Source organism: Callionymus lyra, chromosome 18 (genome assembly GCF_982586985.1).
Source record: "Callionymus lyra chromosome 18, fCalLyr1.hap1.1, whole genome shotgun sequence".
Classification (NCBI taxonomy): Eukaryota; Metazoa; Chordata; class Actinopteri; order Syngnathiformes; family Callionymidae; genus Callionymus; species Callionymus lyra.
This window is the reverse complement of record NC_141835.1, coordinates 20,210,429-20,226,336: the sequence shown is the minus strand read 5'-3', so window position 1 is coordinate 20,226,336 and position 15,908 is coordinate 20,210,429. Positions and strand designations below refer to the sequence as shown.

Here is a 15,908-nt window from a genome sequence, read left to right as displayed (position 1 = left end):
CTTACGTTGATATATTTAACAGATGAGTCATACATCAGACTAATGATTTACAACATGTTGTGACTTTAATAAGGATTAATGAGGGCGCTCTTGTGAAGTGAGAAAAGGACATTTTTTTCCAAAACAAAAGACCTTTTTGCACAGTAATACCCAATAGAACAGAAATTATATTAATTTTTTTTTTCTTTCCGGTGACAAATTCCTAATAGAGTTGGGGACCACTGCTGTAAATGATCAGGACTAAGAGTGTTTAAGCCTGACATAATAGAGACAATTAAGTTTCCTCAAATGTTAGTTTGTCAAAGTCACCGAGCGAACATAAGGAGAGGCGAACTAACACTAAATTAGGTCTCACACAGCTCTAATGAGCTTATGTTTGTCCAGAAACTCCTCAGTAAATTACTGCCCTGCCTGAAAAACGCTTCCACGCGAGGCCAGCTGGGGCGGGTGAATAATTGACTTTCTCGGATGTTTAGTATTCATAAATGTGAGTCAGTGAAATGTCTTGTGACCCATGAAGAGCATTTACAAAGAACCTTCGTCTTGATACCGAAGTCACGGTTTAATCGCTCTTAGCTGGTGTCCAGGAAAGATTTGAGTCAGCTAAAAAAAATGACAACTTAAACGTCAATATTTGGTTGTTGATTGGTTCTGCGCCACCACTACGTCGCAGGTAAAGAGGGAGGATTAGCCGAAAAGCGAGATCCACAGGGGAGCCATCCAGTGTTCAAAGCCGCCTGCCAATATCTGTTAATAGTCTCCCAGCGGTGCCGACAAAAACGCATCCAGCAAATCTCACAACATCCATCCCAGAATTCCTCATCGTACCTGCTAGGATTCATTATTTCGTCTCGCAGGTAGGTCGCCATCTAAAAATAAGACAGGTCTCTGAAACCCCTTCTAAACGCACTTAAAGCTCAGAAAATGAAAGATTGATTTTTTTTTTCCACAAGAATTTTCTTTCACCACATGAAAAGAAAATAATTATAAATACAGTATCACAATAGATTTCCAAAGTGAACCTCAGATTGTGATGGCCCATTGTCCATAGAATAAAAATAAGCTTTACTATGACAAGGAGCCACCTGCAAATTATTCTGAAAGTGAATACAGAAGTCATGTTGACTGCATATATGTCGCAAATCTTGTCACAGTCCTTCCAGCTGTTTCAATTGTGTGGCTCAATAATGACTTATAACGACTGTAGAAGCACTGTGCGAGCACATACCTCCCCCATGGAGCCAATATCATAACTTAATGAAAAATGTTATTAAAACATTACAGAACACAAAGGAGTCTCATACTTTGTTCATAATTAAAGTTATAATATATAACCTTTCTCTCAAAAATAAAAATTGTGTAATGATTGGTCTAATTTTTTATGCTTTTTAGAGAGTCAACATCACCAACCATCATTTTTTTAATGGTCATTGACAGTGATTACCAAGATAATTATTAATTCAGTTAAGACATTGTTTTCATACTAGAATTTGACATAAGATACTTTTTTTTAATGTTATTTTTTAAATCAATGTACAAGTAGAAACTGAAAAAGGGAGAAATTACAGCATTGCAGTTACACTGTTCCGTCACTAGGGGGACTAGAAACACTTTTTTTTAAAACTACAGTTTGGGACTTTAAAGAAAATTCATCTTGATTAATTTCAAATGTGCAACAGAATAAAAAAAAACATTCCACGTGTTGACAACTATATCCAGCAACTGAACAAAAAGCAGCCTCAACATAAAACCACAACTCAGTGTGAACACCTGCAGAGTTACAGCGCGGTTTTAGTCGACAACTGCAGACACGAATCACTCCCATCCGCTTTCTGTCTCATTTTCTTCTTCATGAATGTTTCAGGCGTTTATTGAGAATTCACTCTCGAGCAGTCGGAGCTTGTTTCACCTCGGAAGACGAGCTCGCAACGAGAGAGAAAGTTGGAAACGTATCAAACTTCCTGCCCACTTGTTATTCCCACTGAAGCGATAAGGCATCGTGAGATAATACGAAAACAACGAGAGAGCTATTGGTATTCAGGACTGAACCTCTTCCAGAGCGTAAAGACGGGCAGACCACAGACCCCTGGTGGTCACTCACGGAGGAGGCATCGTTCTGCTGCGGTAAACAACACAGCAGAGTAGATGATTGTGCGCCCCCCAATGTGGAGGAGAACGGACACGTGCAGGATTCAGGTTTCGGGGGATAAGCGGGTTCAGCCAGTAGCCACTTTTCCTTGACCTTTCATGCTTTATCAGAGGCCATTGAGTGGGTTTTGTCCTGTGACGAGAAAGCTGCGGGCGCCCCTCAACAATCCCATTACGCCTCATAAAGGGCGCAGGGGAGGAGGCCGGAGAGCATGCGAATGCACGGTGAAGGCTACCGGTGTGTGTGTGTGTGTCTGTTTGTGTGTTTATAGGAATCTATTTTTAATCCAGGTATGTGAAGAAGACCTTCAGTCTGGGATTCCCCTCCCTTACTTGGAGTCAATCTCTCAGTTTCATGTGGTTTAAACCGCTCTAAGAAAATATCGTTCAAAGATCGTCCTTTATTTTCAAAAAATATTCCTCAGGTACGTCTTTCTTTTCTCTTAATGAGTTATTAACAATTGTCTCAGTGAGGATGTTAAAGGTATATGACAGTCAAACAAAAAGGGAAGAAGAGTCGATTACAATAACAGATACAAGGCATCAGTGACATCACAAGTGGTCAAACTAGTGACGGTGCTACAACTGGTTCACCCTTTTTTGTCTTTGTTCAGTTATTAGAGTTAAACTTCAGCATATGTTATTAACCTTTAACATTAAATAATGTCTTTAAATTCCCCCCAGAGAAGAAATCAGAGTAATAAAGAAATATACGATTAAACCAAAAATTAAAAGGGGGGAACCTTTGGACCTCCAGAGTGTATGGTTGGTTTTCCCTAGTGGTGTGGAGTAGTGCCTCCATCCATCTATCTATCATCCATCTCCATTCAACCGAACATCATCCTGTCCATCCATCCATCCATCAATCCATCCCTTTATACATCCGTCCATCTATCCATTAATTCATCCAGCCACACTTTCATCCATCCATCATTCTTCCATTCATCTCTTTGCCCATCTCTCAATTTATTTATCGATCCCCTCATCCATCTTTCAATCCATCCATCCATCTGTACATCCTTCCATCCATCCATTCATCATCCTTGCATTCATCCCTTTGTCCATCTATCATTGATCCATCCACCCATCCATCCATCCCCACATCTATCTATCTATCCTTCAATCCTTTCATGATTCCATCCACCCATCCATCCACAAACGCCCCTCTCTCAAGATGCAACACTAATAGACTCAGGGACTCACTCATACCTCATGCTATTAGACTTTATAACTTGAAGGAGATGAGTGAAGGGATGATGTTATTCTACGTTGTTATTCCTTTGACTTTGTTCTTGCTTATATGAAGCTTCTGTACCTTTCATTGTCTGCTGGGAACTTGAAATCTAATTTACCGAAGGAGATCTCCAGTGGGATAAATAACGTCCATCCATCCATCCATATATCAACTCATCCATCATCCATTTCATTTTTCTATTTTCCTTGGTCTGCCCTGAGGTCTCCTCCCAGTTTGACATCCCAGAGGTTGGAGTCCAGAAGGCATCCTCAGAAAGGAAACCAAGTTTAACTGGCTTCCTTAAGGAGATCTCCAGAGGGATCAATAACGTTTATCTATCTATTTTCTTTCCATGTGGAGGTGCAGGTTCTACTTTGAGTCTATTCTAAATTACTTAGCTTTCCCCATATCTCTAGGGGGGAGTCCAGTCAAAGAAAAGTCATTTTCCTGATCCTTGGGTGATCATCGATGAGAGTAGAAATATAGATGGACCGGGAAAGATTTGTCGTCTGGCTCAGCTTTTTCTTCACCATGACCTCATGATTGAGGACGCTGCATCTTTCAATGAACAGTGGAAATAATTCATGTGTCAGAAACATATGGATTATTATTTTATTCAGTGTTGAGCCAGTGCAGCACGACAGGGAGATGACGAATCACCACGTGGATGTGAGGAAGATAAACACACTTGTCCGTAACTTCTTTAGAAAAGTTTCTCCATCACATTATTTCTCCTCCTCATAATGGAGGCGGTGCATCACTCAAAGAGCTCTTTCATATCGACTTGACGTACAGTACGCTTTCTTCATCACACCCGCTCTGAGCTAAACTTGTGCAGCGCGGCCTCCCGTAAGCATCGCCATTAATCACACAGGCAGCTCCCTTTTCTCTGTTTCTTGAAGGGAACAAGGAAGTGACATAAATAACTAAAACATCAGGTGAAAGTGGAAAAAAAACACAAAATAAAAGCAGCCAAAGTCACCTTCTGTCGCCTCATTTACAAATCAGCCGCATTAAAGTGCGCTTGGATTAATACTGTTAATGGTATTAGATGCTGTTTACAGGAATGTGTCTGGACTTCTGTAATTTGGCATCCTCGCTGACTTTAATTTCCCTGCACAGCCATCGCTCCTCCACGTCAAGGTCCTGACTTTCTGGGCATTTGATGCGAAGCTGGTGCATTAGCAGTTTGCTGCCAACAACATTGTTTGGAAAAACTCCCCCAGTGTGTTAAGCAGGAATACTGGAAGTGTTTTGAAATATTCATGGAAGACGAGATGAACAAATACATCTGAAAACATAATTTATTTACATTTAATTAACCTATTTTCAAACACATTACTGTGTATGTTAATATTGAATTATTAAACCCTATTCTTATCTACACATGTGCTTATGCATTTATTTTTTATTTATAGTGCATTTATTTTTTTATTATCTTAAATTGCAAACACATAATTTGTTCATTTACTTGATTCAGATTTTTGATTCTTTTCAACATCACTGTATTAATTTATATTATCATTATTATTTTTCTACCTCATTCCCTGGACATATTTAACGACAGCTCTGTAAGTATTCATGCGGTTCTGACTCTTTATTTCCAAAAACATTTATTTATTTCACATCATAATTCCTTATTTTACATTTTTATCTACTAGATTCTTGATTTATATTAACTTACTTTTTTTTATATTACAATGTCCTTTTAAAATTTACAAGGAAATCAGGAAAAGGGTCCACAACAAGAGCGTAAAAATGCGGAAGAAAGTCCAGTACTGAGCAAGTGCATTAGCAAATTAGCTACAAAAAAATGTTCAAGTCTTATATGACAGTTGTGTTTGGCCAAACCATTGAAGTTGATATGGGTGTGACAGTCACACAATATTTTACCCATTCTCACACAACATGCCACACTTGACATATTCTCACGCTTATATTTACCGATTTAATACGATATATTATCATTTAATTAATAAAAAGCGTTGGTAGTTTGCGTAAATCTATCCAATCACAGAAGTCACCACACAATATAGACCAATCAGAAGCAACACAAGGCACATCCATCTTTCATTACAGCTTCACTACTCGCACAGAGACAACGGCGTGTGGTCGAGTCATCGTAACTTAACAACAATACGTACTGCGGTTAAGCTATCCAACGTTCCGGTTTCTCTACTCATGAGTCACACTTTATTTTGGAAAGTTATCGCTAAACTTTACGGTAAATTCCCGAAAGGCCATTCAGAAGGAGGAAATAAACTTCCAACCCACCACGACCCACAACATAAACAATCAGCCCACTTTTGTAACTTTTCTACAAAGTTTGATCTGTTAGAACAAATGTTTAATCGAGGTCGGTTCGTATCGGCATCTGAAAGGGACACACGTGGCGGTGGCGTCTCGTGATCACATGTCACAGTCAGATTAAGAACAAACACCAGGCCACTTGATCAGAGTAACTAGAGGCATCGATCCTTCAGGGTCGGCTCCTCAGGGGGCTCCTTTAGGGCCCGGGCGGCATGGTGGTGCACTGGATTGATCATATAAGTGCATAAATAATAAAGTGCCATTCTGACTCCGCATTGATTTTTCTATTAGCAGCTGATTGATACAAGCTTTAAATGTCAGGAGAGCCATCGACTCGTCACAAGTTCGCGCACTTTCCTCGCAATGTCATGTCGTTTTTATCCCGCGGCCCAGCTGCATTCCACCTGGACGCGCTAAATTAAAGGTCAGCCGTTGTCTGGGGGGCCACCGGCTCGTATCCACCTCCGCTGTTCTTTCACATCTTGTCAAATTGAAAGTTTTGTATGTCAAACACGAGGCTGGTGTTTGTCTCTGCTGTTGATACTGATTTCTTAAGCAGGTTTTAGGCTCCATGAATTCAAGAGCTGTTGTTGACCACTATTAAGGTTTAGAGAATATTAACTTAAAGGGATAGTTCTCCCCACATTCACTTATTTTTTACTCACGCTGATGTCGACTAATGGTTATTTGCAGAGTAATCTGTTCCTTTTTAGAGTTATATAAGAAAATGTATGTGCAAAAATTTAGCAACGTCTTCATTTTCGTCCAAAAAGACACTTAAAAACATCCAAATACCTCTGTGGTGCTCGTCTTTCACGCCCATCTTGTATTGAAACCTACACATTAGAAACTGTTCCAAAAAACTTGAGTAAGTCTGTAATTTAATCTAATTTATAGCTAAAGATCCTAGTCTCTCAGTATTTGCTCATTGTGTTTTTCACATTGAAAACATTTTGAAAGTTTTAGTTTTAGGTTTTACGCTGAAAGTCTGGGATCTTACGTTAAAAACTAGCTTAAAATATATACTTTTTAAAAATGATTTCCGAAGCATTCAACTGCTCAATGACCTTGGAGATCGATGACTTCATTCTCAAATGGGATTATTTATAACTCACACTTGGTATTCTGCGCAAAGTAACTACAATGACTTGCAATACACACCGTTCATTCAGTCTTCTCAACAGAGTTTGATGGATATAAAAACGAATTTATATTCAAGGTTGGTTCATGTATATGTGGGCATTTTAAAAGGGACACAGGGCTGCGACATCTAGTGATCACAGTTGTGTCCCCTCATTGAAACTAATGGCAGGCATCAGAGATGTACACTGTTGGCCTAGCAACGTCCGATAAAAACCAACTACAATTTCTAATGTCTAGGCTTCAATACAAGATGGGTATTACAGACGAGCACCACAGAGCTATATGGATGTTTTTAAGTGCGTCATTTTGGACAAACATGAAGACAACTGAACTCCTAGGACATACGTTTCAGATCTCTAACTGCTCGGACTAATATACTTAAAAACAGTTACAGTAAAAAGTGTGTGTATGTGTGTGTGTGTGTGTGTGTGCGTGTGTAAGCTTGTCGTTTTAAATGTGTCTTTTAAAGGTCTAGCCTGTTCTTTTTTATGCTTTTAATGTTAAATTATTCCTGCACTTTAAGGGATTGTACTGCCAATTTCGTTGTACTGGTACAATGACAATGAAGGCAATTCAATTCAATTCAGTTGCTGCATTAAAATTAATTGTATTCCTATAACTATAAAAGGTAAAGGATACTCTGAAAATAATCCCAACCTTTACTCGATAATACGGCAACTCAAAAATGAGTAAAGTTTGAACTATCACTTTAAGGCAAACAAGGTTCAAAGGTTAAGGTTAAAGGAAAATATGTACTTTTTTGTAGTTATCTATACACCAGTTCTCCAGGGATATCTGACTGGGTGGAACCCCTGGGCCAGACCCAGTATATTGTAGAGAGACTTTGTCTCTCAGTGGACCTGGGAACCAGGGCTTCTTTACTAAGGCTTCTGGGAACCTAACAAGTGGTGCAAAGAGAAAGTTTGAGGTTTTCTAAAGGTTCTCAAACAGAGGAAATCCTTCTATCCATCTCGACTTCTGGTGGCTTGTGAACCTCCACTCGAGGACGGCCAGTTGACACAGCAGGAGCCTCATAACCAGCTGCCCATAACATCCCATGACTGATGGAAGAACCTGAGCCAAAACAACAGTTACAACGATAGTTATTATTTTAATGCAGCATCACGCGCCAGCGGGTCGGCGAGGATTTGCCGAGTAATACATCAGTCGAGGTTTCCGGGGCCGACGGCACGCATTTGTTCATATGAGCCGCTTGGCGAAATGAGTTTAGAGACACACGAGCTGCAATAACTCGAGAGCTAATGCACCGAGTTAGGTTGTGGACGTTAAACGAAACTGTAATTCTGATGATTGCTTTTGTTCATGAAGTAACTTTACGGCTGGAGACCTCCGTCAGTGATGTGAGGCACTAGACTGACAAGACCAAAGTAAGGATTGTGGGCCATCCAAAGGTACATCAAGCTTCTCAACAAGACCTGCAATGCTTTGGTTGTAACTTAGGTTATCATGGGGTTAATTAGCAATAATCCTAGCAAAACAATTCTGGGTATCCCATTTTCCACCTATACTACTATATATTAATTGAGATCGACAATAACATCGTGGAAGAAATGCATGTTAATTTTGGGCAATAAATAGAAGGTGATTTCAACATTTGAAAGTCTTTCAAAAGTACAATATCTTAGGGTAATAAACCAAAACTTGGCTGATGAAATCAAAGTACATGAAAGACTGAGTCAAATTGTGTCAAAAAAACCCATCACCCCAAAAAGTTTGTGTAATCCAAACATGCTTTGTGACAAACAACAAAAAGTAAGAGGTTTAAATGCATGTTGGCAAAAGAAAAGAAAACAAGAGCCAAAGGAATCCAACAGGCGTCTCTTTATCAACGAGTCAACAACACAATCCATTTTAAATCCAGGTAAATCATGTTAAATTACAAACTCCTGACTGACAGGTTTTATTTCCAGCCTCGGTAGATCAACACACGATCACCCGAGAGCCACGATCACGTAAACACCAGTGTCAGGCGTGTAATCCATGATTAGGAATTTACTCCCAAGTCTCTTTGAGATCTCCAAGCAAGTGCAATATTTGCCTGAGAGCTGAAAAGCTTCGGCACGCTCCCATTCTGTTTTAAGCCTCTCAAAGGAGTCAACGGACTGCGGATCCTCAAATAGAAAAATCACGAGGGCATGTGCTCGGCTAGCAGAGGGGTAAACATGGGGAGGAAAACAACATATAGACGAGGTGGAAGTGCCGGGAACAAGCCGGTTGAAGCTTGTGGTGCTTCCTTAATGATTCCACTGGAGCATGTTTACGACTCCCTTCGGTGGAAATAATTAAGGTTAATGCAGTGGAGGTCAACTCTTTATCACGTTTTCTCTGCACAGTTTCCTACCACTTATGGGGTCCCCCATTAATGAACCCCACTTCTCCGCCGGAACCCCTGTTGGGCCGGTATGTATACAGTATATGAATGCAGTTTTATGTGTTGCTTCCCGGAGGCACATGTGCTGACGATTGAATTATTCTGGGCGCCATGTAGGCTGTTTATTTCATGCTAATAGCCAGCAACTTACCAGAGGCTGGGAGAACAATTGATGCATTAATATTCAGTGTAAAAATGTCAGTCATCGAACAGACCTGCTGCGGAAAAAAGCCTTCAACAACCTGAGGACAGTTATCGTTGCATATATTGTGTAGCAGCATGTTTTCTTGCACACAACGCCAAACTTCTGTGAGGATAACAAGACTGCACTTTTGTCTGAGCTCTGATTACATGACTTGTTGTTGAAGTTAAGGTTTTTAAAACTTGATTTACCACAGATGTGTCGCTCCTATATTGTTTAGCGCAGGGGTTTGGCAAACCTTATTTTGGAGAAAGCCATTTAGACCCATTTCCCAGCAAATAAAAAAATCAGCTTGACAGGTACACTGAACAAAGTTAATCAAAGCCAAATCAAATCTAGTATACAAAAAGAGGAACAAAAAAGTCAAAACACAACATTGAATGTTTGCCTTCAGACTTCAGAAGGTTAAGCTTTGTACTATCAAGAAACATCAGCATAAAAAGTTAAATATTTAAGTCTTGTTTTATTTCAGGGTCTAAGTGACCCAAAGCCCTGAAAACAAAAGTGATTGTATCCCTTGTGTTAACAAGGGTTAAATGTCAGTTGAGGAACTAATTATCATTAAATGGAGAGTAACAAAATTTCTAAATGCCTCTAAAAATATATATATTTTATGTTGTTTTCATGGGGGGGTTCCCCCTATGAAATATAAGCAAAGGGAGTACAAGTCTTGGTAATGTTTAAAGTTAAAACGGAGTAATGGAAAGAGATTAGGGAAAGTGAAGAGGACAGTGCAGGCAGGGTGGAATGACGCAAAGACAAGCATATTTAAAGATGCTCAGGTTTTGTGGGTGAGGGTGAGTAGGAAGAACAAGATAACATATTAGACATTAAAGAGAAAATAACAAATATGTATGTATTGTTTCTTTTTTAAGCTAAAATATAGTATGTTTGACAAATATGTATATACATTTATTATACATTTTTTAAAATAATGAGTAAAATCAAGAAAGCAAAACATTCTGTAGAATATATTCTATATAAAATAATATGTTGTTCTTTCCTCCATTACATTTTTAGCATAGTAGGTACGTCTTGGGATCAGTTTAACAGAGTAATAGAGAGAGATTAGGAAAAGTGACGAGGAAAGTGCAGGCAGGGTGGAATGACACAAAGATAAGAATCGGATTAAAAGATTCAGATTTGAAGATGCTCAGGGTCATTGAGGGTGAACACAATTAGAATTTAATTAGAGAAAATATTGAACGTTATATACTTTTTTATACATACACACACATATATATATACACATATTCACCTGGTAGAGCAACACAACAGTTTATTTAAGATCTTTAAGAGTAACAACTCTGGAAGACTGCAGTCAAGCCCAGGCTTGAAAAATGAACTCAGGTTTCGATTATGTTTTTCAAAAAGAACATGTACCTAGACATCAATGAGCACTCGACTGGTGGGCGAAGTGATTTCAGCGTGTGTGTTTGTGTGTCTTGTGTTCATCGACAGAGTCAACACAGTTGGGGACTGTTGAATCAACTCCAGTAATCGCTGCTTTACAGTCGCTGCGGCTCCGCGGACAACATTTTGGGATTAGCTAATAGGCACACAGAGCGCAGCTTATCGAGACGCTGAAGTTCAACTGGCGATGTGTGAGATCAACATGTTTGTGTGTGTTCAGGAGAGGAGGCCATTGTCACAGCGGAGAACTGGACGTGATCTACACATTTAAGAACTCATGTTGAGATCTACTTTTAGCGGTCGTAGTGGACATTACTGCTCTGGCTGTTCTTCCAGCAGCAACAATAATAGACCACCAACCACCTCTTCAGTGATACTAGTCGAACTGTTTCACTGATTTCTTCACAAAAGTCGACATTATGAGGGGATGGACTGAAGAGAGGAGCTTCAACAGAAAGAGAGGATTGCAGATCGGTTCATGAATTTGGTGTTAAGGAGAGTCGGCTCTTTCTTAAACGGAGACCATGGTTCTCTGTCAGAAAAAGGGTGGTACGTCTTCCTCAAGTGGGGTCTTATGGGAAAGATGGATCACTGAAGTGTCAGAAGGTCTTCCTATCAAATGTCGTGGTGACGAAAGAGCTGAGTAAGAGGACAGAGCTCTCCATTCCCAGGTCCATCTTTTTTCCTACTTTCATCTATAGTCACCTAATTTGGGATCCAAAGATTTTGGATTCCAGCGTCCCAAATTACTTTTTCTCTGTCTGGAGCTCAGTCATCCAGGAGAGATCCAAAGTAGAACCTCTGCTCGGCTGGATGTTGGGAAGTCATTTGGGTTGCACGTTTTTAGGATGAATTTTTTGGGGAAGTAATATTGTGCATTATTTATATTTAATAAATACCTTTGGCACTTTCTTACATCCCTATTACCCCAGTAAGGTTGTGTAACATCTCTGGGTTTGTTGGAGAGACAATTATATGGTACTTGTTGTCATCCCAGTTCTTCTACTTTCCTGAACATACACATCAATGAAGCCTCACTCCTGCTTGTCTACACCCTTGCTGCACTCTCTTCTTCACCTCCTAAAAAAAGTCTTGAATCAAACATTTTAATCACAAAATCTCTAAAGAAAACATCTTTTATCTCCTGTTTAAAGTCAATATTAAATTGTGTATTTACGCTGGTGGATCTAGATCAGGGGTGTCCAAACTTTTTTCAGAAGAGGGCCACTTTTGAGAAGTGAAATCCAGCAGGGGCCAAATGTGAACTGTGGCATCTTACCAAGAGTCATCTGATTCAGAAGTTCCAAATATAATCCTAATACTATCAACACAAAATTGCCAACTTCTTACACCATCGACATTTTGTTCTTTTCCGTTTGACTCATGGGAAATGGTGTGACATTTAAAAGAGATCTATGTTTTTAAATTAAACTCTGGTTTAATAAAACAGTTAATAATCAAGGGCTGCAAATGGCCCTGACCTGGCCTGACTTGCCCGTTCTAGGTGAGCCTGTTATATCACTTTTATCTATCAGGTTTCCACTATATACTGTTTAAGAGTGTTTTTCCTTTCGTTTCATGGTTCCTTCTGCTGCATCGTTCGAGGGCCGGCCCTTCCCAATCAAGGTGATTAAGGAATTGCAGTGATTTTCCAGATGCTGGAGGAAAAAAAAAGAAAGGAAGTCCCGGAGTACCGAGAGCTTCAGTCTTCTCCGAGATAATGACTTAATTTGTGTGTAATTAAAATTCATCAGTGAACGGCCAACCTGGTGCTCAGGAGGCGTCGGTGAAGAGAGGAAGCTTTTATTTGTCACTTTGCCGCACACGTGCAGATGTATGTGATTATAGGCTGCTCCCGGAGAAAACAAGAATCACAGCACACTGGAAATAATCATCAAAGGAGTGAATCAACATGCAGATTCTGGAGCCACGAGGCAGGGGACGCCTAGGATCAGAGGGAAGGAGCAACACGGGCCTCAGGATCGCACAGGTTCATCAGAATGTCACCGTGCGAGAAGGGAAAATAAAAGAAACGGAATCAGTCGCGCTGGCCCACCTGAGGAGGTACAGCGCTGCTAACAGGTGATAAATCATTCACAAATAAACGCTGCTTAATGGCCAATTAACGATTATGACCCCAGCTGTCAAGAGCCCTAATGAAAACACCAACAAGCTTTAATGTTGAATGATGGCAGCGATGAAGAGACACTGTTGCGTTTGACGGATAGTCGACATTTTTAAGGCGTTTGCTTGGAAATACCAACCATGCAATACTGTATTAAATATATTTAAAAATGTAAAGGATTATATGATTTGATGGTTTGCTATGATCAATTCTATGATATCATTAGGAGAGTTTTGACTTTGTGTATTTTTTTTCTTTACTCTTCATTATCCGTTTTTTGGCTTTTATCCATCCAACTTCAAGAAAGAATTCAATGTGTCCTTAAAATGATGATGGGAGAACATTTGATGATTTTCTTCAGGCAGTCTTGATGATGATGGTGATGGAGGGGTGTGTGTGTGTGTGGAGGGTGGTGGGGTGGAGGGGGGCTGGAAATAGGCCTGTTTGTTTGTATGTGTGTGAGTTATAAGCAAGCCTGGACGTACCTTGAGATGATATCTGAAGAAAGAGGCGGGGGTCTGCGGCGCGGATGGCCGCGGTGTACCGGTCTTCCACACCGGGCACCTGCGCCTTTTTCTCGGGCATGATCCTGACCCTCAGCCGGCCTCCATCTGCGCCCAGCCACCACTCCAGTATGGTCGTAAGGTCCATCTCCAGCGTAAAAACCGGGGCTTCCTCGTGCACAGACAGTCCTCCACACCCGGTCCGGACTATATCTTCTCCTATTTCCACCACAACTTGGTTCGATTTCCTGCTGGCTTTGGTCAAACCCAGCTTCAGAACTTTGGACAGCGGTTGTTTGTAGTAGAAGAGCGGCTGCCCATCATCCGAAGACCAGGTTTTATTCCCAGACTCGGCAGACTTTGGGTCGACAAAAGTAGATATGGTTTTCTGTAGAGGTATGCAGTGCATTTTTAAGTTTGCGCGCACCGCGTAACATCCAGAGTAGGTCTGACAATCTCCATTCAGGGGTCTTTTTATGAACTCCGCCAGGTAGTAACGCAGTAAAGAGGGGACGGCGAAATCCACAGCGAGGGTTTTCCTCTTGATCCGGGAGTTGATGGTTTGGTTTAAGTCACGCTTGCCTCCGATTTCGCCGCTGGTTCCTCCAGTTCCGCCGCCGCCGCTGCTGCTGTTGCCCGAGTTCAGCGCATCCATGCCCGCTGTATTCCTGGACAAGGCGCACTGCAGCCGGGTGAAAAATACCGCAGAACAGACCAACAAAGACAAGATCCTGGTGCGCATTTTTAACTGGTTTAAGTTGCGGGGAAAAAAAATCAAACGTTCCCGATTGCGCTTTAGGTGCAATCGATGATCCTGCGTCGTTGCGCGCGCGGACGTTTTTTTGTTGTTTTATTTATTTTTTTCAAAACTGACTGCAAGTCATCGATGCCGTCCACCCTTCTGCCAACGCCATCTCCAACAGAAATCCACTCACCTTTTCCAGGCTGGACTGAGCAGCTCACTCCCCGGGACTCTGATTGAAATGCCAGTCGAGTCCGCCCCGGGCTCCTTCAAAAGACTCCCTGTGTGTATGTGCGCGCTGGTACAAGTGGTCTCTGTCAGCAAGCCCCTCTTTCTCAGCCCTGCATATGCAGCGACATCCAGGGGGCATTCAACTTTCAAAACACGACCCCGCTCTTGGTGAGTTTTTTTCGCAGCCCTGCGGCGGAGTCCCGGGTTAATTGCCTCCTGACTATTCCATTCCGCATTTTGGCTCCAATCGGGTGGTTCTGGTGACCGCCGGGTCCATTGCTCAACATCCACAACGAGCCAGTCCCGGCAGAAACGACGCGTCTCCTCGGCGCAGGAATAGCAGCAGCAGTGCAGGAGCTCCGCAGGTTTTTTCTTTTTTTTTTTTTTTTGGACGATGCGCTCTGGACGCATCGGCTGTGACGCGCCTGGACTTCACTGAACGAGCAGCAGGTGCACCTCCGCTAGATGGCGCCATCTCACACCAACACTCACAGCCAAATCCATTAACGCTCTAATTGCTGAGTTTTTTTTTTTCTTCTCTCAGACTAATGAGATCTCGTTAAAGCCACAGGAAGGATGAGAGGAGAATGTATACATTCTCAGGGGTCCAGTCAGGGGATTAAAGAGGAACTTTGAAAACTGACACTTCTAAAATAAAGAGTTCATAATAACGTTGATTGGATTATAGGGACGCTCTGTGGCGGTTGTGTGTTCTCCTGTTGCTCGCTCCTGTTTCCTCCCACAACCCAGATATAGATTGAGATAAAGTAAGGACTTTTAGATTGTCGGTGGATGCGAGTGTGTGTGGGAGTGGTGGTCTTGATGTCCAGCGAGTCCCCGGCCTCTCCATGTTCGACACATTACAAGACAAACAAATAATGGTATAAACTTCAAATACTTCTAAAATTGTACAAATATTTGGCATGAATTATCAATTTTCTCACTGACTCTTGTTTGTTTTTTTATTTGGCTGTCCAAGTTTCATAAAACTTGTTAAATTGAACTACATTTAAATTGACTAGCGAGGATTTCAAATGCTAAAAAATGCAAATGTATCCAAGTCGCATATTTACACCCATCTTGTGATTATTTCTTTTTTAAACCATGACATTTATAAGAGATTTGTATTAAAGGGAGGATAGCGCTGTGGATCTCTTACACAACACAGCTCCATACAGAGTGCAGAACCTTCAAAGAATGTGTGGATCCAGATGAAAATTCTCAAAATCAACTATGTTCATCCGTTTCTTGTCACATCACACCAGCTCCAATATTAAATTGTTGACAACAATCACATCATATATGATGTCATAGATGTATACACAACTAACCAATATCTTCTCACAAGAGCAACATCATAAACAGATGAACACTATTGACAATAAAATTAACAACATATTTAACTTTTTACTAAAAATATTTCCAGCTCTAGACATTTTAAAATAATTCAAACAAAAGACCAAGT

At 40.9% G+C, this 15,908-nt stretch overlaps 1 protein-coding gene across 1 annotated transcript in view; it reads right to left on the bottom strand.

Moving 5' to 3' along the window:
- alk (ALK receptor tyrosine kinase) overlaps positions 1 to 14,827 on the bottom strand; it is a 380,098-nt gene extending 365,271 nt beyond the window's left edge. Inside the window, exon 1 of the mRNA XM_087779244.1 lies at positions 13,453 to 14,827. Coding sequence (XP_087635370.1) covers positions 13,453 to 14,212 — 760 coding nt within the window. The 5' untranslated portion in view covers positions 14,213 to 14,827. The remainder of the gene's footprint in view (positions 1 to 13,452) is intronic.
- Between the last annotated feature and the right edge of the window lie 1,081 nt (positions 14,828 to 15,908).